We start from the raw sequence: 19,841 nt of genomic DNA on the forward strand, positions 1-19,841 counted from the left end.
GCAACTGGTGCCTTGTTTAGAAATATCTACGACGTAAAATAAAGCTTATAACAGTGCCATCAAAATCGCCTTCGCTCATATCAGCACACTGCCAATTCGACTTTGTACTCGATGAGAAATATTTCCATATTTGTTTGGTTGGAAGTAAATGTTAAAAAAACAAATGTTTAATATAATCCAAAATGGGGGAGAAAGAAAATATGAACACATAAAACGAGAAAGATATAAAAAAAAAAGAAGGAAAAAAAAGATAGTTGACGATGCTGACAAAATATCTGTATAATGCTCCCATCTCAGACAGCTGAACCGGGAACTACAAAGGTTCTTCTTCCCATTCCTCTGAAAGGCAGAAGACGCGAATTTTTTTTAGGTTAAGAAAACCTGCGCCTTTACCCTCCAGTAGATGGGGGCGTTACCCTGATTTTGACATTTTTCTAGAAGCATCATCAATAAAATAACAAACGTTGTCCGAATGGAGGCATGTTCATATTAACACGGAAAATAAATGAGTGATCCACCTCAAAGAGTAAAATATTAACCCAGCTCCCTTGATAATTGTTGTAAGAATTTAAAGCCGCAACAATCGATCCACTGTAGGAAAATAAAACCGTCACGACAGAAGCAACAATGAGCTTTCTGGTCATGTTCCGGTATCCAAGCCGAAAGGCTCGGCTCACCAGCAAGATCCGACTCGTTCGGCTCACGAACGCATCCTCGCTTATCATTCTGTCTAATTAATAAAACGTGGGTTTGCGGTTTGATTTATTAGTGTTTCCAACCAAGCGCGCACACACAATGATTACTATATTAAGATTTATTTTTTTCCCTCCGTTTTTATTTTTTAACCTCGACAGTTGAAATCCTCCACAGCAGACAGATTCTATCGTTCATTTAAACGAGCCAGTACACAGCGTTGGCTCGGTCGCGAACAACTCAGAGCGATATCATAACGTTTGCGCATGCGCTCCTCTGTTTAGCAACTAGCCGTTGAACGTCCTGATCCAAGTTGTCGTTTTAGCAACACATTTTTTTCCAGAGTCCCGCTGCGCAGTCGGCGCCTGCCGTTGGATAGAAACGCCAGAGAGCAGGACTTCTGGGCGAAAGGTCACAAGGAAACGAAACACCATCGGTGTTTTCTGCGGGGGGGGAGAAACCATTTCACGACGTCCAATGCCTCCGACCCTTAAGATACGGTCGTGTTGCTAGCTGAACACAGCTAGCTCGGCGATACTGCCCGTGTCGTGAATGGGTTCACGGTACGAGGCTCAACTGTTCGAGAAAGTGACGGGGATTTAATCGGTAACATGGACACTGCCGAGGAAGGTGAGTCTGTCGTCGGTGGCTACGCTTCGGGCGTTCATCTTTTGGGAGCAGAAAGCCTGCTGCTCCCGAGCAGCTGCGCTAATGGCAGCTGATTAGCAGCGGCTGTCAGTGAGGCGCGAGGTAGATTCAAGAAGGCACGGGACGTGGTTCAAACTTTGCTTTTATTTGGATATTATTTTTATATGCAACAGAGCTCCGCACAATGCTAGGTCTTGGTACCATGTATGTGAAGCTGTGAGCGTGGAATGGACCAGAAATGACTGATGATGTCATCGCGGGACTGTTATTTGTCCTCTGGCTCGGGGTTTGGACAGCAGTTCGGTACATTTAGCTTAGATCCGGGTTCCGGTGCTGGATCTGGCATTAGATGAAGATATACCTGAGTTCTGCCGGGGGAAATTGTACTTGCTGTTCCGTGACGTGTTTTTCTCCCCCTCTCCCCGTCGTAAGGTAGCGCGGTTCGTCATGAGGTTCTCAGATTATGATAATGTCAGAATCAAAGCCTTTTTAAATCGGCGAAACACAAAGAAGGGAGAAAATGGGAGAGGAAATTAGAGGAAAGTAAGGTGAGGGGGATCATTCAAACTAAACAATAATACATAACATTAGGAGGGAGAAAATCAACCAGTTGAATAAATAAAGGGAAAAAAATATTGGGAGAGACAAATGACAAATCGATTAGATATTGATATGACACATGGATAAACAATTATGTTATAAGAATAAAATACCCAATCACCTTATGGCATAGTGTGTGCAAATAAGTATATGGTAGATTTAGTGTTAGTTGCACATATTATATATATGTATATATGTATGTGTATATATTGTTGATTATTAGAGTAATACTACAGGTATGGCAGGTGGATATGAGCTGGTTATGTTGCTGATTGGGCTAGTTGCAGTTTGCTGCGTTAACACGTTACAAATAGCTTGCCAACCGCAAAAATACATAAACAAAATCTAAATGACCTTTTCATATATAGATAGATAGATATCTATCTATATATATGCGGCGTATGTTGCTTCTTTAGTCCCTTCTTAAGTATTATTTTTTTAGCCAGATAAAACTTCACAGCTTTTCTTGCATCTGATTATTAGAACCTTAAACCGTAGGAACTGCATGAGGAAAATACTTTAGCACAATTGAAACTGTAACTTTTTAAAACCTTGCTACATCTGGACAGCTGTTAGCCAGCCCGTGCCTGGTTATAAGTAAAGAGGTACACTGTATGGGGACATTTCTGTCACCTTGCATTATGTCACCCTTTTGTGCTACGTTATTTAAAATGTAACAGCAATTTACGTTGGGCTCTTTTTATCATTTTATTTGATTAACATCTGTATAATATCTGCATGTCCATGTTTTGGCAACAGGCAGTACAAATTGGTGTCTGTTTGTTTTCAGCGGATATTTGCCGTGTGTGTCGCTCCGAGGGCACCCCAGACAAACCCCTGTACCATCCCTGTGTTTGCACCGGCAGCATCAAATTCATCCACCAGGAATGGTATGCATGTCAAACCTACTCCTCGTCTTTGGTGTTTATTTTTATGTATTCATTTGTCCTGTTTTTCCACTCCTGCAAAATTGTATACATTCTTAAGTTAAAAAGTGACCTTGATACCATTAATAGAGCTTTGGTCTTCCAGATAACTTTTTGCATTGTTTAAAGCACCGCCGTGTAACTTTTAGCCACTAGGGGCACTAGACCTGTAACGTCCAGGTTTAGTGCCCCTGAAGGCCACTGGGTGCGCTGCGGCCGCAAAATTAAACAATCTCACTCCATGTTTTGGAATCTGATAGCAGACCACTTTGGACCAGCAGATTGAGAAGTCATAGTGTAACAAGACCACATTTACCCATCTGGATAAAATCCTACATCAGAGAGCAGTGTTTCCCTTACCCTTCTACAAAGGGGGGCACCCCGGCTCGCCAACAAAATCTCCCGCCTCGCCCAAGAATGTCACAGCATGTTGTAAATTATTATACGTGTAGGTGTTCGCTGTTGATATTATAAAAAAAGGGCCGGATCACATCCGTAAAAAAAAGAAAGATTGGGGGAGACCGACGCTGCCTGCTCATATAAAGCTGTATTCTGTCATATTAATGGAAAGCTGCGTTGAAGAAAAATCTGAGCAACCCCCCAATAAAGAAGCAGCTCTACGTTCATTTTGAACCCCCCGCTGTATGACACGGCAGTCTGAGCTCAATGTGCCATAACCTAGAATGGGTCATATGACCTAGAGCGACCCATTCAGCGACAGATCTGATCCTCTCAAGTTACACAGGCCAGTTTTTGAGAAGGAAGTGTTGTATCATTTAATATATCTCAAGCCATTTCTTGGGTCAAAACCTACATGGGGCTGCTTTAAATATTTAATTTATGAATGCCTGAAATAACCGGAGCACAGAAATAAATTGTGTTCTGTTCAGGTTCATGCTAAGTTATGCAAATTGGGTGTCGTTGTTGACGGTAACGACTCCTTCCTGTGGTTTCTTGTTCTTTTCTGAGTTTTGGCTGGAGTCATTTATCTAGTAATGACCGGATTCCCGAGGAAGTATTACTGGCTTTAGGTGTTAAATTTGTGTCGTGAATGTGAGACCTGTCCAGGTAGGTATTTTAGAGGCTGTGCGTTGCTCTTACCTGCTGCGTGAGAGTCAGGTGAAGGAAAATCCCTCAGGGAGAATCCCAGAACAGTCCAGGATTGTTTTTTAGTTTGTATATTTGCACTGGCTTCATAATTGTTGCAGCCTACTTTGAATTCCTAAAATAAAGTAAAAAAAATAAAGATTTTAATGTGTCTTTTATGAAGAAATGTGCACTTTGAAATCAGTTTAGAAATAAGTACAAAGGCATTTTTATTTCTTTGATGATAAATAATAGCTGGTCTGAGTTTAACAGTATACGTGTGATTGTGAGCATCAGGCGTACAGAGCGTCTTGCTTCTTCACTGAACTATCTCACAGTAAGTGATGGAAGCTCTTAGAAAATAGATTTTTCTTTAATGAGCAATTTTTGTTCTTGTAAATGGAGCATGTGTCTTTAATAGGCCTTTAAACCTGATCTGAATCTCTTTGTTACAAAAGGCGATTATTTTAAATTACATTAGAAATGTATTAACCAATAAAACTAACACACCTAATGTTACAGACAGTGAACCCAGTTTTCTGTGTCTGATGTCGTCATGTTGTGTTGATGGGGAAAAAAGCTGTTATTGGTTGGCTGCCAGTATGAGTATTGTACATAAAAACCCAGGAATGTGTGGCATTTGATTGTATTTATTGATTTTTCTCTAAATCCATCCAGTTTGGTCCAGTGGCTGAAACACAGCAGGAAGGAGTACTGTGAATTATGCAAGCACAGATTTGCTTTCACACCAAGTAAGTCCATCACATTAGTGTTCGTCCGCCGGATGTTTACCAGTTTGATGATATCGTTTTATTTTTTTTGTTTTGATAAACACGTTCAAATAATCTGAATGTTAAACAGATTGTTTTACTCCTGTCGCCAAATCTGACTTAGTTCTCGTGTCCACTTCAGTCTACTCCCCAGATATGCCGTCGCGTCTCCCCATTCAGGACATCTGTGCTGGCCTGCTGACCAGTGTGGGCACAGCCATCCGCTACTGGTTCCATTACACGCTGGTTGCCTTTGCATGGCTCGGGGTGGTTCCCCTCACTGCGTGTAAGTTTTAATCAGTCACAACCTGCCTCATCAAAAATGGACATGAAAGGGAAGCCTAATAATTTTCGTAGTTATCTTATTTCTGAAAGTATTTTCCCCAAAATAAATCAATTATAGTTTGGAGCGTGTTAGTTTAAAATCTTTGTAAGCATTAAGCGATGCTAAACGTTTGATGGTCGAACTATTGTTTTAAAAACATTTTTACAGTAAAGAAAATCTACTTTGATAGAAACATAAAACTAAAACTAAGTCATTGAATTTAAAATTAATATTTTATGGAGGATCATTTATAAAGCAAATACAGGATAGTGGTAACAAGAGGCAACAAAGAGGCGTTCAAAGGTGTGTAGACAAGAACAAGTGAGTCAAAATATTTTTACAAGCAACTAAAGTGATAATGGAGATCAACAAAAATAATAATTGTGATTAGTTGACTAATCAAAAAAATAATTGATAGATAAGTCCACAATAAACGTAATTGTTAGTTGCAGCCCTAGTGTGATGTAATAAGTGAATTCACCAAATCAGAATGAGCTAAATCATACCAAACCAATGCACTGTGTACTGTGTAGGGGAATGAAAAACAATCCAAGATACCAAGAGCAGATCAGGTTTAGAGGATTAGGAATATTGTGCCAAGGTGTTCCAAGCTACTCCCACTTTACCTGGTACACAAACAACCAGGTGAAGCCAGGTTATCCCTGTTTGAGACAGCGGCACCACCCTACCACACCTACTGTATGATTATGTCAGCATGAGACTTCCACTGGAAAAGCATCATAGTGAATAATAGGTTTCTGCTGATAAGTTATTTAAACTTTCACAACTTAAATAAACTTGTCAGAAGAAATGTGTCGTCTTATCAGTTTAAAATTTTCTAATTTTTCATGAGGGTCATCAAATTCATGGATTAAAGCAAACATTACAATTTCAAATTGTATTAAATAAACAGTTGAATGAAATAACTATATAAGGACAATAATTTAAATGTCTACGATGTAAAAGTAAGATTGGATAATGATCTTTTATTGCTTGGAGATTGTTTCCGTATTTTAGATTAAATGAGTAAATAAAGACAAATCATGGCACAAACTATATAAACTATGATTTTCAGTGAAAAACAACATGTAAATAGAAAAAAACAAAAATACTACAAGAGGTAAAGTAACATTTTGTGATTAGTGTGATTAGTATTAACCTTTTAGCAATTAGGCATAACATTATGACCATGTTAATGTGTCTGATCCATCGAGGCATGGACTCCACTAGAACCCCAAACGTGTGCAAAGATATCTGGCAATAAGATGTTAATTCCAGAGTTTTTAACGGGGCTTTTCAATCAAAGAGGTTCCTGTTGTTAACAAGGGCTGGTGATAGAGCCACTGGTTCTGTAAAATAACTTTTGTTTTCTACCAACCGAGAGCCAAAACGTAGCCACAGCGTTCTGTCTTTATTTTGTGTTTTTGTGAAGGATTGTATTGCATGAAGATTATTAAACAACACAAATGTTATTTATCCCAACTTTAATTTACTAGGCAAGGCAAGTTTACTTCTAAAGCACTTTTTAGTAACAAAACAATTCAAGGTGCTGTTGCTAATGCTGTTTTAAAGGACAGCAGTGTTTGTGCATGTGTCACGTTCCTGATGAGAGATCACCGCAGCTGCAAAACGGGGCTTTTATAGCAAGATCTATTAACTGCACCTGATAAGATTAAAAGACCTACATTGTTAAAGACCTGAGTCGAAGTTTATGGATTCAGGGGAAAATATACTGGGAGGGTTGCTGCGAGTGGACTCATGGGAGGAAATATGCACTCTAGCACAATTAACCACTTAACTCCTTTTTCATGGAGGGAATTCAAATGGAAAACAATAATTCAATTCTTCAGAATGCCATTAATTCTAATAATAATAATAACTGGTAAGATGGGCCCAACACATCCCAGCTCATTCTGGAGTAATTGTGGTGAACACACTGCCAACCATACTCATGTCTTCTGGATGTGTCCTAAGCTAAATGTTTTCTGAGAGGAGATATTTGATGACCTTAAGGCAGTTTTCAAAAGAGATATTCCAAAAATATCTCTTTTGAAGATTGATATCTGTCTTAAAAAAGATAGCGGGGGGGGGCTAAAGCCAGCTGCCGGGCTGCTTCTCAGCGGGCAGCGCTGCAGACGTAGCTGTGCTGTTCCCCCCCGGCCGCGGTCGGTCTGGAAGGCAGGATTGGATGGACACTCTTCAGAGGCAAAGCTTATCATTCCTTGAAGTGTGGAAAATGAGAGAAGCCTTGGAAAATCCAGCTTTTCTTTTGGTTTGTAAATAGTAAAATTATATTTTGGTTTGACCCACGCTGTTCATGGTGGTCCTTAATATTAATATCGTCACCCTTCAGTTTTTCTGGATTTTCGGCGAAAAACCTTGCTTCTCCTCACCTTTGGCCAATCACTGAAAAGCATTGTGTTCACGTCAAAACTCAGCTCGAGTCAACTCGATTTGACCCTGCTGTTGAGCAGGGATGGAAAAAACCTGGGCTGGCCCTGAAAAACCTGCCCCTGAAACACTTGCAAGCGAGTGGAGCCGAGTGGTTTGCAGCTAAAACAAAGTGGTGGGAAATAACTGAGGGAACGGGTAGGAAGGCTGACAGTTATCTGGTAAACATATTGCTCACATTAGCACTGAAATGCATAACCATTAGATGGCTAAAACCAGAACTTCCACATACAATACATGGACCCAGGAGGTATGGGATATTTATCTGATGGAGCAAATAGCATACTCGGTAAGGCTTCAAAAACCCATTTTCAATACACAGTGGCACCCAGTTATGCCCTTATTAATGCAGGGATGCACTCAATTAAATTTTATTTATATTGCACCAATTCACAACACATATCATCTCAAGGCAAAATCAAATTCAATCAAATAATACAGGTTGGTTAAAACGTTTCCTATCTAAGGGAACCCAGCAGGTTGCATGAAGTCTTGCACCTTCGTACCTTCTGTAAAAAGAAAAACCACAGAGAACATAAAGTTAAAAGTTAAAATGACAACAAATTGGAGAACAGTAGGAGGACTCAGCAGGGAGAGAAATAGAGCTTGATTTCCTCCAACAGCCTAAGTCTAAAGATAAGCTTAACTCAGGATAACCTCAGCCACTCTAACTACAAGCTTTGTCAAAAAGGAAAGCCACAGATGTCTCTCACTGACACTGTTTTCATGCAACTAAAGGAGAATATAATAATGTGTGGTCCTTCATAATAATAGCAGATTTTATTAAAATGTATTCCATCCCTTTTTTTGTTATCTCACTTTTATTATATCTACAGTTTCATTATTATAATTCTTTCTTGCACTAGTAATTCCGTCTTGTTCGTTTTGTGTCAGCTCCCAGTGTGGAATTTATACAGCTGTAAAATAAATAATGCACTGTTGTCAAAAAATAAAAACCAAGCTAAATAAAAAAAGCAAACATGTTTAATATTTCCGGTCTCTCTGTTTACAGGCCGCATCTACAAGTGTCTTTTTACAGGCTCTGTGAGCTCCCTTTTGACACTGCCGCTGGACATGCTCTCTACGTAAGCAGAGATAATTTTCTTTTGAGCGGTTCCCTGTTAAAACGTTAATAAATGTTGGCGCCCGTCGTGTGCTTCAATATATTTCTGCTGTGTTCGTGTAGAGACAACCTCCTGGCAGACTGCCTGCAGGGTTGTTTTGTGGTCACCTGCACTCTGTGTGCCTTCATCAGTCTGGTGTGGCTCAGAGAGCAGATCGTCCACGGTGGCGCCCCCCAGTGGTTGGAACAGCACCAGCCACCACCCCCTAACCTCGCTGGACAAGCCAATGAGGTACACAGCTTGATGTATAAAACAGGTGGACACTAGAAACATATAGACTAATGTAATTATTGCATGAGTCATATTCATTCTAGCCAAGATCCAACATAAGTAATACAATTTATTGTGATTTCTTAATTAATCCAGCATATTATTCCACAGCCTCGTATTCTGCTTTGAATAAATCTGCCACAATAGTAATTATTCTCCAATACGTTACTTCCCCTTTCAGGGTCAAGCTCCAGGTCAGGGAGCAGCCGACGAGCCCCCCGCAGCCCAGCCGGCTCCCGCTGATCCTCCAGCTCAGAATGAGGCAGAGCCTGAACCCCCCGATGCCCCCCCAGACCAGGCTGATGACCCTGAGCTGGAAGAAGAGGGCGCCCCTGCTGAGGACGCAGATGCCAATAACGGAGCGCAAGGTCTCTATATGCGTTATTAGATAATAATGCTTTAAGTAAAATAAAAGAAGTTTGGTTTAATGTTGACCTTCAAACCAGACCACTTTCAATCTTTACTTGATATCAAGTTGTTAGTTTTGATCAATTATATTTAATAAAAAATCTATAATAGGGCTCTACGATTTTGCCAAAAATCAAAATTGTGATATATTTCAACCATAACTGGGATTTAATTTTGACTTTTCTCAGCATTAACCACAAACAACAAAAATAACCGGTAGATAAAGATGTTTGTAAACAAGGACTATTTAAAACAAGAAATATGTTTTGATTAGTCAGAATAATATTAATCAACAGAATAGTTTTAATTGATTTAGACATACCGACACCTAAAGGTCGTGTCTTATCCATTAATTGTTACATAGCCATAAAGTTGCAGACCTCTGCAATTTGGAAACATTTGTTTTTAATTGCGATTATATTACAAATGCAATTAATTGTCCAGCCTAATCTTTAATGGATTCCAACATGATAGAAACGTTTCTGTCCATGAGAAGTCTCACTATTTATTCCTTGGATTTTAAATGGAAATCCAAAAAAATCTATATTTTATTTGGCTGTGAAACAGCAGCGTCTTCCGTTGCAGATGGGGGTTTTGCTGAAGATTTAACATTGAGTTGAAGTGCTAGCTGAGTCGTGTACTCCACATTTTTATCTTTGTACCATAATTTAATGGATATATTTTTTTAGCATTGCTTTTAGATGTGGTTTGTCTATGAAAAGCACATTTTCACAGAGGGAATCGTTTGATTTCTCACATCTGTAGGAGTACTGTAATTCAAATTATTTGAACCATAGCAAATTTTTTCTTTATACTTCTTAATTCTGAGGACAAAGCTCCCAGCCACTAAAGTAGAATTCAGATTTCATTTCACTGTGATCTCTTAATTTTAATATTTGAGTAGTCGAGCTCAGTGACAAAAGTAGAAATCTTTGCAACATTTAAAATTTTAAATGTGTTGTTTTGCTGTAGACGACATTAACTGGAATGCGTTGGAGTGGGACCGAGCAGCTGAGGAACTCACGTGGGAAAGGGTAAGTCTGCACACAATGTGGGATTATTTTAGGTCTAAAAAGCCTAAATGTTGTCATGTAACTGTGAAAAGCTGATATGTTATAGCTAGGTCATAATTAATTATTATTTTTCTGTTTCCCATATAGATGCTTGGTCTGGATGGTTCACTTGTATTTCTGGTAAGTTATTATATCTATCTATTTATTTATTTATTTATTTATTTATTTACTACACTGCTGATATAACCATAAAGCTCAAGAAAGGCTTTAACAATTTCCATTACTAACGTTTTCTGTGCTTGTTTTATAGGAGCATGTGTTTTGGGTGGTGTCTCTGAACACGCTCTTCATTCTGGTCTTTGGTGAGTAGATTTACACGAAAATTACTTTACACTTAATAATATTACTCTTGTTCTTTTTTTATTTTAACACAAGAGTTATAATTTTACATAACTTTGATTTTATAACGTTGCTCTACCTTTTCTTATTAGCATTTTGTCCCTACCACATTGGACACTTCTCTGTTGTTGGCCTCGGCTTTGAGGAATATGTAAGACTCCAGTTTTACTCTGTCCCACTTTATAACGCACTTATGTGTGCTTTGTGTTTATAATTCATTGTTGTTGTTGATAATTTCATACTTTAGGTGCAAGCATCTCACTTCGAGGGCCTGATCACAACGATTGTGGGTTACATCCTGCTGGCCATGACCCTCATTCTGTGTCATGTATCCTTTCTCCTGGCAAGATCTGAGCCCATCTACTGCTGAAACATTTCTGATATTCTAAATCAATTCTGATGGTTAGATTTAGGACATGTTCATGTGTAAATCTCAACAAAAGAATACGTCCGACGGATTGTTTTACAGATTAGCCACTTTGTGCAGGATTGATCCTTAATGGGTATTTTAGGGACTCGCTGCTTTGGTTAGGTTCCAACGTTCCCGCCGCCTCCTGGGAGTCTGCTACATTGTTGTCAAGGTAACACCTCTGACTGCTTTCCTGCTTTGTTGTTATTCCTGTAAATGAAAACCTTCACTTCTTTTGTGTTTCTGCAGAAATGCAATTCTGAATGAAATTTATTTTGCTATTACAAACTAAGAAGGAATACAGACAAAAAACTGATGCTGTTCATAAGATTTTTTTGTATTCTTAGAATAAACAGGGCTTAAGCAGAGTCTGAAGGTGCGTTCACATTGAGTGTGAATGTGTCAGGCAAACGACAGATTTACATGATCTCCTTATGCACAGGTGCCACATGAGAGCAACATGATGCTAGAGGAAGCCACAGAGGCAATTCTAGTGATGCAAAACGTGCGATTTTGGCGTTTTAAAGCGAAGCCAGAGCGACACGACACCTGCGATGGGTGCAAAGCGACAGTTGTTGGAGTTGAAAAAGCTGGACTTTTGTGTCTTGTCGCACCGCGACAACCAATCAGAAACTAGATGTGATGAAGGAATGCGGTGGAGACGTTTTCTTTCAACATGGAAGACAAGCTGATAGTAGCGGTCTGGGGTCGGCCTGAGTTGTATGAGTCAACTAAGTATTCTACCGAGTCCAGAAAGTTGCAAGCCTCGGGGAAGAGTGAGCGAGGGGGCTGGAGTGACAGGGAAGTGAAAGCGTCGTTAGAAAACACCATTTTACTGCTGTATTTTTGGCTTGTTGCTCACTGTGCGAACAGCCAAGATAATGTCAGGCGAGTGGCAGCAAGCAAAAGTGGTGCCAATATGAACGCACCTTTCAAGGCTTTAATAGGTCTTAAATGTATGCATCTGAATTTTAAGTCATAAAAAGTATTTAATGTATCTAGGATTTAAATCTACTGGAACTTGCAGAAACTCTGACAAAACCTAAACGCAGGTTTTTATTTTATAAATGGTGGAGAAAATAACTTTTTACATTTAAAATCTCTTTGCCCTGAGTTACACAGCTCTGGTAGGCTACAGCTGAAATTAAAATGCAGCAGTAGTAAAGCAACAATACACCTCGCTGCTTAACCATAATAACACATGCTTGTTTTTGTGTTTTTTAGTATTCAGAATTAGGGATGCACAATATATTAGCATTATCATCGGTATCGGTCCGTTAAGTAAAGCTGGGCTGATATTAACAACCGATGTTATTTCCATCTAGTTGCCCTTTGTGTTTTTTGTTCGGTCAGGTGACAGTGATTCATCGCAGACAGGATTATGGGTTTTAAATGAAGCAGAGATGCAATGTCAGCACTGTGGTCACTTTTCACTGTGTCGAAAGAAGATGTGGAAAGCAGTGTGCAAATCTAGATTATAACCCACGTTCAAAAATTCAGTTAGTATAATTTTCAGTTCCACTAAATTAATAATAATAAATTGATATTGATATCAACCCAGATTTTCATATCGGTGCTACCCTACTCAGAGTAGCCCCCGCCTCCACCAGCAGTACCAGTTGGCCTCCCTTCATAGTGCATTCTAGGGGACAGGTCTCCTGTAGTCATTGATGCACACAAACTCACTATTCACATGTGCTGCATACCGGTAATTTTATCAGACCAGCCTTGTGGTCCTGTTCTGATGTGTACAGGCTGAGTGTGAGGCGGCCTGTCTTAACTGTGTTTACAGCCCCATGCACACTTACTATGCGATATGGCACCTTAGTGTTGAAAGCAACATGAACCATTCCCATTTTAATAAGCTACTCCAGTTCTTTTAAATTCAACTCAATTTTCTGTTTAATTTTATTTATATAGCGGCAATTCACAACACGTCATCTCAAGGCACTTTACAAAGTCAACTCAATTAAATCATCCAGACAGATTGGTTTAAAAGTTTCCTCTCTAGGGAAACCCAGCAGATTGCATCAAGTCTTGACAAGCAGCATTCATTCACTCCTAATGAAAGAGCGTAGAGCCACAGGGAGAGTCGTCTGAATTGTTTTTTGGTTTTTTGCAGGAATCCCTCATATTGAGAATGCATGAAGCGACAGTGGAGAGGAAAACTCCCCCTTGAAACTGTCTGTACAACGAGATGAGTTGAAATAGCTGAAATAAACATGTTCTGTTGCAGGTGTCGTTGCTGGTTGTTGTGGAGATTGGAGTTTTTCCGTTGATCTGTGGCTGGTGGCTTGACATCTGCTCTTTGGTAAGACTCTCTTTCCCCAATTCATGCCCTGATTCCAATCCAACCTCCTGACATTTAGTGCTTTGCTTCGTGGAGTCTGGTGGTTTGCTATAGAGGCCAAATTTAGATCAAATTTATTGTGTTATCTTTGTTTCTGTACCTGTTGACATTTTTACTGTGCAAGACACTTATCTGATAAATCTTAGTAACGTTAAATGTTAGTAATATCCATCTATGACATTACAATTGCATACAAAGCTTGTGGAATAGACGAAAATAAATCTACATTCTGTGAATTTATGCAGGCATTAACACATAGACAGTTACTTATTAGACCCAAAATGTGACGACTTGTGTTAAATGTTACTGTCTTTGCCCGCAGGAAATGTTTGACGCCTCACTGAAAGACAGAGAAATGAGTTTTAAGTCGGCACCTGGCACCACCATGTTCCTTCACTGGCTTGTGGGAATGGTGTACGTGTTCTACTTTGCGTCTTTCATTCTCCTCCTAAGAGAGGTAAAACCTGGTTGTTGTTGTTGTTCATATACTTTGCGTTAAATTAGCTCCAAATGAAGCGGATGTTAACACAGATCTGTCTCCGTCAGGTTCTGAGACCCGGAGTGCTCTGGTTTTTACGAAACCTTAATGACCCCGACTTCAACCCGGTTCAGGAGATGATCCATTTACCCATCTACAGACACCTGCGGCGTTTCATCCTGTCCGTGGTCGTCTTTGGCTCCATTGTGCTGCTCATGCTGTGGCTGCCGATCAGGCTGATAAAAGTGCTGATGCCCACTTTCCTCCCGTACAATGTCATGCTCTACAGGTACCCAGCCACACCGGCAACACTTCCAGACACGTGTCACAGAGCTGCGACTTGATGTTTCTGTGTCTGACCTGGTTACACAGACCACTTCCTTTCTGAGGCAAAAAGACCAACAAACTCTTGTTCTATATTGTGAGCAAAAATAGAAATGTTGAAAGTACAGTCAAAAAAGGGGCTGGTCAAAAAAAATAACTTTACTTGCTGGAACCGATTTGTTTGAATGTCTCTGCATGCTTTAGAAACGTAACAAATGCCTTATAATGCTAAATGAGTTGGGAGGAGATCAAATCATTCCCTGATCATGTTACGTCTTCTCTTTCAGCGACGCCCCCGTCAGTGAGCTGTCTTTGGAGCTCTTGTTACTTCAGGTTGTCCTCCCTGCCCTGTTGGAGCAAGGACACACGCGGCAGTGGCTGAAAGGGCTGGTTAGAGCCTGGACAGTCAGCGCTGGCTATCTGCTGTAAGTCAACTTCTGAACAGCTTTCATACTTTAAACGTCTCCAGGTTGTGTGCACATCACACGGGGCATAATGCATTAAGTGTTATAACACTTGAAGGCTTTTCACATGTCATATTACAGTCACAAACATCAACGTCTTAGTGGGATGACATGTGGCAAAGTAGCGCTCAATTATGAAGTGGAGGGAAAGTGAAAGTGGTGGTTTACAAGGAGTTTTATAAATATAAATATGAAAAGTGTAGCATGCGTTTGTATTTCCCACCCAATGCTCCCGATACCAATGAAAACATGGTTGTCAATCTGAACTAACAAGCCAGGCAAAGAGAGCATTATTTGGAGAATCAGCCAGGAGGCAAATTATAGATCTGAAGGAGCTGCAGAGATCTGCTGCTCGGGTGGAAGAATGTGTTGGCAGAACTTTTGTTCTTTATAGAAGAGCAACAAGAAATGCATAAAAAAAATTCTGAAAGTAGTTCAGCAAATGTATAGAAAAATGTGCTCTGATCAGAAGAGACTACATATTGAGTTTATATCCCAAGTACACGTGGTGGAACATCGGACATCATCATGAACACATCATCTCCTGGCTGAACCATGAGCTCCTCCTACAAAACGCTTTTATAAACGCCTTTACACGTTCTCAAGAGGATTTTCACTGTCATCGATTTCTCAGGGATGTGAATATAAATCCACATCAGACATTAAAAAAAATGAAAAATTGAAAACCACTTCTTAGTTTCCTTCCACGCCACAATTATTCACTATTTTGTGTTGGTCTGTCACATAAAATTCCAACTAGATACTTTGTGTGGTATTGGCAGTATTTTTGCTAGGTGTGGTATTTTTCCCTTCCTGTGGCTGATCAGCCGCTCCTCTTTGTCTGCAGAGATCTCCACTCCTACCTTCTCGGTGAGCAGGAGGACAACGATGCCAACCAGCCTGCAAACAACAACAACAATAACAACCCTCCCCATGCTCCCCACAACAACAACAACAACCCAGCACCGCCTGTTGGGGAAGGACTGCATGCAGCACATCAGGCCATCCTGCAGCAGGGGGGGCCAGTGGGTTTCCAGCCCTACCACCGGCCCCTTCGCTTTCCATTTAGGGTGAGACAGCCCTGTGATTATTTATAAAAAAAAAAAAATGTTTTTTAACACCAGATCATCTCTAGCACATTTTTGTAGATTGCAGCTCTGGTCACACCCAAATGATCTCAGGAAAACTGAATCCTATTTTAAATTCTTTACTATAAGAATCATTGTTAATGATGCTATCAAAGAAAAGAAGGACGTTTACTTATGTTTTATGCCCTCTGTTCCCTAGATTGTGCTTCTGATTATATTCATGTGCATCACTCTCCTGCTGGCCAGTCTGGTGTGCTTAACTCTACCAGGTAGGGAATTGCGTCACATGGTTAAACTAACAATTTACTACTCTGTTGAACCCCACCCTAACCCTAATGAGGACTGTCTCTTTATATATACACATAATTACATGTCTTTCCTGAACTATTATAAGTTAAGATAGTATTTTTTTTCTCCTCTGACACCACTACAAAGTTGGCTGTGATGTGAATAATGACTCTACCACGTGTTTTTATTTTCCAGTATTTACAGGCCGCTGGCTGATGTCCTTCTGGACAGGAAGCTCTAAAATCCATGAGCTGTACACAGCCGCATGTGGTCTGTACGTCTGCTGGCTCTCAGTGCGTGGAGTCACCGTTTTGTTGGCGTGGATGCCACAGGGACGCATCGTAATCATGCACAAAGTCCAGGAATGGACACTCATGGTAGGCAGCAGGGTCTTAGCTACGTTTTAATAAGTTTCATGAAAATTATGCGAACTAGGTTCTGAAGCACATTTGATGAAATCCAGTTAACACGCTGCCAAAAGCAAAATTCAGGTTGGCTGATGCCAGCTGCACACAGGAACAGTGCTGATAATTACCTTTTTAAACATTCTCAGGTTTCTAAGTCATGAGCTAATATTTAGAGATCCTACTAAACACAAGATTAATGATTTCAGGTAAATGTTTCTACAGCTGTAAACCTTGGTGCTACATAGAAGTATCTAATGTATTAGAAGCAGTAAACTATCAACAGAGACATTTATAAACACATAGTGACAGACAGACATAAAATTACTTTTATCCATTTGCTGTATTAGTCAAATTAAAACTTTGTCAAATCAGAAGAAAACTGAATTATCGGTATTGGCACCAAACTTGTTGACCAGAGATTGATTTGGTCAGTTTTTCCCCATCATGAAAAGTTATGTTTGGCACCTTTTTTTTTAGTTCTTCTATTAAGGAACCTGCTCCTTATGCATTATAAGTCTTGGAGATCAGAAATGTAGTTGTCTATCATGTTTATCCTGTAAAGCAGCATTATATCAAAGAATGGTGTCTTTTGTTTATTATATTACCATTTGTGTAGATCCTGAAGACCCTGGTTGTGGCTTTGCTGGTGGCTGGAGTCATCCCTCTGCTGCTGGGGCTGCTGTTTGAGCTGGTGATTGTGGCCCCACTCAGAGTTCCTCTAGACCAAACACCTCTGTTTTATCCTTGGCAGGTAGGCTTATACACGCAGGCAGAGTTGGGATTTTAATCATTTAGAAATGCATTAAGAAATTCTCCCATGTTCATGTCTTCATGTCCTTTTCAGGATTGGGCTCTTGGAGTGCTCCATGCTAAGATCATCGCAGCCATCACCCTCATGGGCCCACAGTGGTGGCTTAAGGCTGTTATTGAGCAGGTAGGCTTTTAATGGATCTTAAACGTAAACTTGTAATGTGCTCAATTTCCCAGGTCAGAAACCATTCTTTTGTCAGAATCATAGCGAGATATAAATGTGTTTAAATATGTTGTACTTAAATAAACACCATTAAATGGTTTAGTATATTAATCCGCTTACTCCTTAAAGCTGCATCTTAAGAACTGTTCAGAGTATTTTGCTTCTATGAAGTCAATAAATGTTTTTTGTTTTTGTTTTTTTTACTCTGGTGTTATGAACTGGGTTGTATTAACTGGACTGAGATGTAATGAACCGTACGTGTTGAGTCTTCATGTGTGAAGTCCTGAGTTGCTTTAGTTGTGCATTGGAGCCTTCAGCTTATTCTTTTTACCTCTCCTCTCTGTAGGTTTATGCAAATGGGATTCGCAACATTGATCTCCACTTTATCATCCGGAAACTGGCAGCTCCTGTTATCTCAGTGCTGCTGCTGTCCCTGTGTGTGCCCTATGTGATTGCTGCTGGGGTGGTGCCTGCTGTTGGTCAGTGGCAGAAATCATTAGATTGTTAACTTTTATTAAAATGTATTTAATCAGACTAGACTAGGTATCAGACTTTAAAGTACACAACAACAGCAGTGTTTAAAGAAGAGAAATAAACTACCTAAACAAATTTTCTTAAAACTTATACAAGAAATGAAATGACCTTGTTCTGATATTTATATAAATAATGGGCTTTTAATGATTTATGCAAATATTTTTTTCTGAGGAACAATTGTGTGTGTGTATATATATATATATATATATACCTTTTTTTTAAAAGGTTTTTGACAACAAAAATCAAGTTTAGACCCGTTTGAATTTATAGTGGTGTTTCTCACTTCCACAGGGTCTAAACAAACTTTCAACCTTTTTAAATCAGTAGTGAGATGCTTAAAACTTGGAAACTTGGCTGTTCCAACAGGACAATGAGCCTAACGCTCATCAGAATGTGTCAAAATAAGATGAAACATTCTTGATCCCACAGCGGGGAAAATTAAAAACACAGGATTAAGTGCAAGGAACTTGACACAAGATTGGCTATAGAACAGCCAACATAAAGCTTCTGGAAGGACTTCAACCTTCACCCCAATGAGTAAGCATGGACTTTGCTTAAAAGCAAGCTCTCTGGATTTAGATGAGCTCCACCGTTATAAAGAGAGTTCAGATGTCCCGCCAGAACTGTCAATAGCTTGATGATGATGGTGTTTTGTTTCTCTACATCTTGCTAAGGTGTCTTCATCCAAATGTTAGAGAGGGTGTGTGTTTATAGACGAGCCAGTATTTTGACTCTGTGGATAAGGGCAAATAAAACACTTTAACTCGAAACCAGTACATCCAATTCTAGGTTATACAAATGATAGAAAATGTTCGTTGTGTAATTATTCCACTCCAAAAAGCAATGTTTATATAAATCAATAAAAGCCTCAAATTAATATTTAAGGGTGTATAAAAACCTTTGATCATAAAAGAATAGTGTAACATAAAACTTTCTTACAGTAATTGAATGAACCTTTTACGGAAATGTAACAGGGTAACATGTGTGACATGTGCTTTCTTTCAGGAGTTACCCCTGAAATGGAGATCCTAATGCAGAGGAGAATCTATCCATTCCTCTTGATGGTGGTGTCGCTCATCGGCATCCTGTCTTTCCAGATCAGACAGTTTAAACGACTTTATGAACACATCAAGAATGACAAGTATGCCTGTTTTTTGTTGTTGTCTTAAATCAGTCAAAAGCCACACATGTATTTGTCATTTGGAAAAGAAGGGTTTTTAATTTTGCTTTGGCTTGATTTGCGTAATGAACTCTAAAAGCTTTTTACTTTTGTTTCCGTCGAAAACGTCAACATTTTTGTGTCTTACCATTAAGAATTTAGTGGCTTTCTCCAAATGTTTAACCTCATTCTTTAGCCAATCTAATAAATTGCAGAAAACCTTCATTTCAGTGCAAGCCTGACATTCATTCTTCCCATGCAGGTACCTGGTTGGTCAGAGGCTTGTCAACTACGAACGGAAATCAAGCAGAGCAAACTCGATCCCAACCTCCAACCCCATCGCAGAGTAACATCATTGTGTCCGACGTGTGCCACGTTTTTGCACCAGTTACCCTCCGTTGACCCTCGGGGTAACAGCAAAGGGTCTAAACATCATGTGTATCGTCATTCATGCCTTGCTTTGTGAAGCGCTGCCTCATAAATTGTACATGTGTAAATACTTTGAAAGCAGACTTTGTCTTATGAGAAAAGGATAGCTGTGGATTAATGCAATGACCATTGTACATCTTAAAACCTGTATGTATAATTTATTAAATCAAAGTGACAGTTTATCTTTTCTGTTGCATGTTTTCAACAAGAACCAGCGTTTTGTGT

General features: G+C 39.6%; 1 protein-coding gene across 1 annotated transcript; it reads left to right on the forward strand.

The window, feature by feature from the left end:
- The first annotated feature begins 943 nt into the window (after window positions 1–943).
- On the forward strand, window positions 944–19,798 carry marchf6 (E3 ubiquitin-protein ligase MARCHF6). Its single transcript, XM_036124918.1, has 25 exons — window positions 944–1,323; window positions 2,732–2,831; window positions 4,632–4,705; window positions 4,866–5,009; window positions 8,512–8,584; window positions 8,686–8,854; window positions 9,075–9,261; window positions 10,274–10,335; window positions 10,462–10,494; window positions 10,625–10,676; window positions 10,806–10,864; window positions 10,961–11,041; window positions 11,226–11,294; window positions 13,359–13,433; window positions 13,795–13,929; window positions 14,019–14,239; window positions 14,562–14,699; window positions 15,586–15,808; window positions 16,026–16,095; window positions 16,310–16,491; window positions 17,138–17,272; window positions 17,366–17,455; window positions 17,841–17,973; window positions 19,034–19,169; window positions 19,450–19,798. Exons 1-25 carry the CDS (start codon window positions 1,305–1,307, stop codon window positions 19,535–19,537), a joined length of 2,748 nt encoding a protein of 915 aa, XP_035980811.1. The 5' UTR covers window positions 944–1,304; the 3' UTR covers window positions 19,538–19,798.
- Window positions 19,799–19,841: the final 43 nt, after the last annotated feature.

The sequence above is a fragment of the Fundulus heteroclitus genome, chromosome 21 (genome assembly GCF_011125445.2).
Source record: "Fundulus heteroclitus isolate FHET01 chromosome 21, MU-UCD_Fhet_4.1, whole genome shotgun sequence".
Lineage (NCBI taxonomy): Eukaryota > Metazoa > Chordata > Actinopteri > Cyprinodontiformes > Fundulidae > Fundulus > Fundulus heteroclitus.

Coding starts and splice junctions, on each gene's coding strand:
- marchf6 (XM_036124918.1), top strand. Junction 9,262..10,273: donor TGCCAATAACGGAGCGCAAG/GTCTCTATATGC, acceptor GTTTTGCTGTAG/ACGACATTAACTGGAATGCG. Junction 14,240..14,561: donor TACAATGTCATGCTCTACAG/GTACCCAGCCAC, acceptor CTTCTCTTTCAG/CGACGCCCCCGTCAGTGAGC.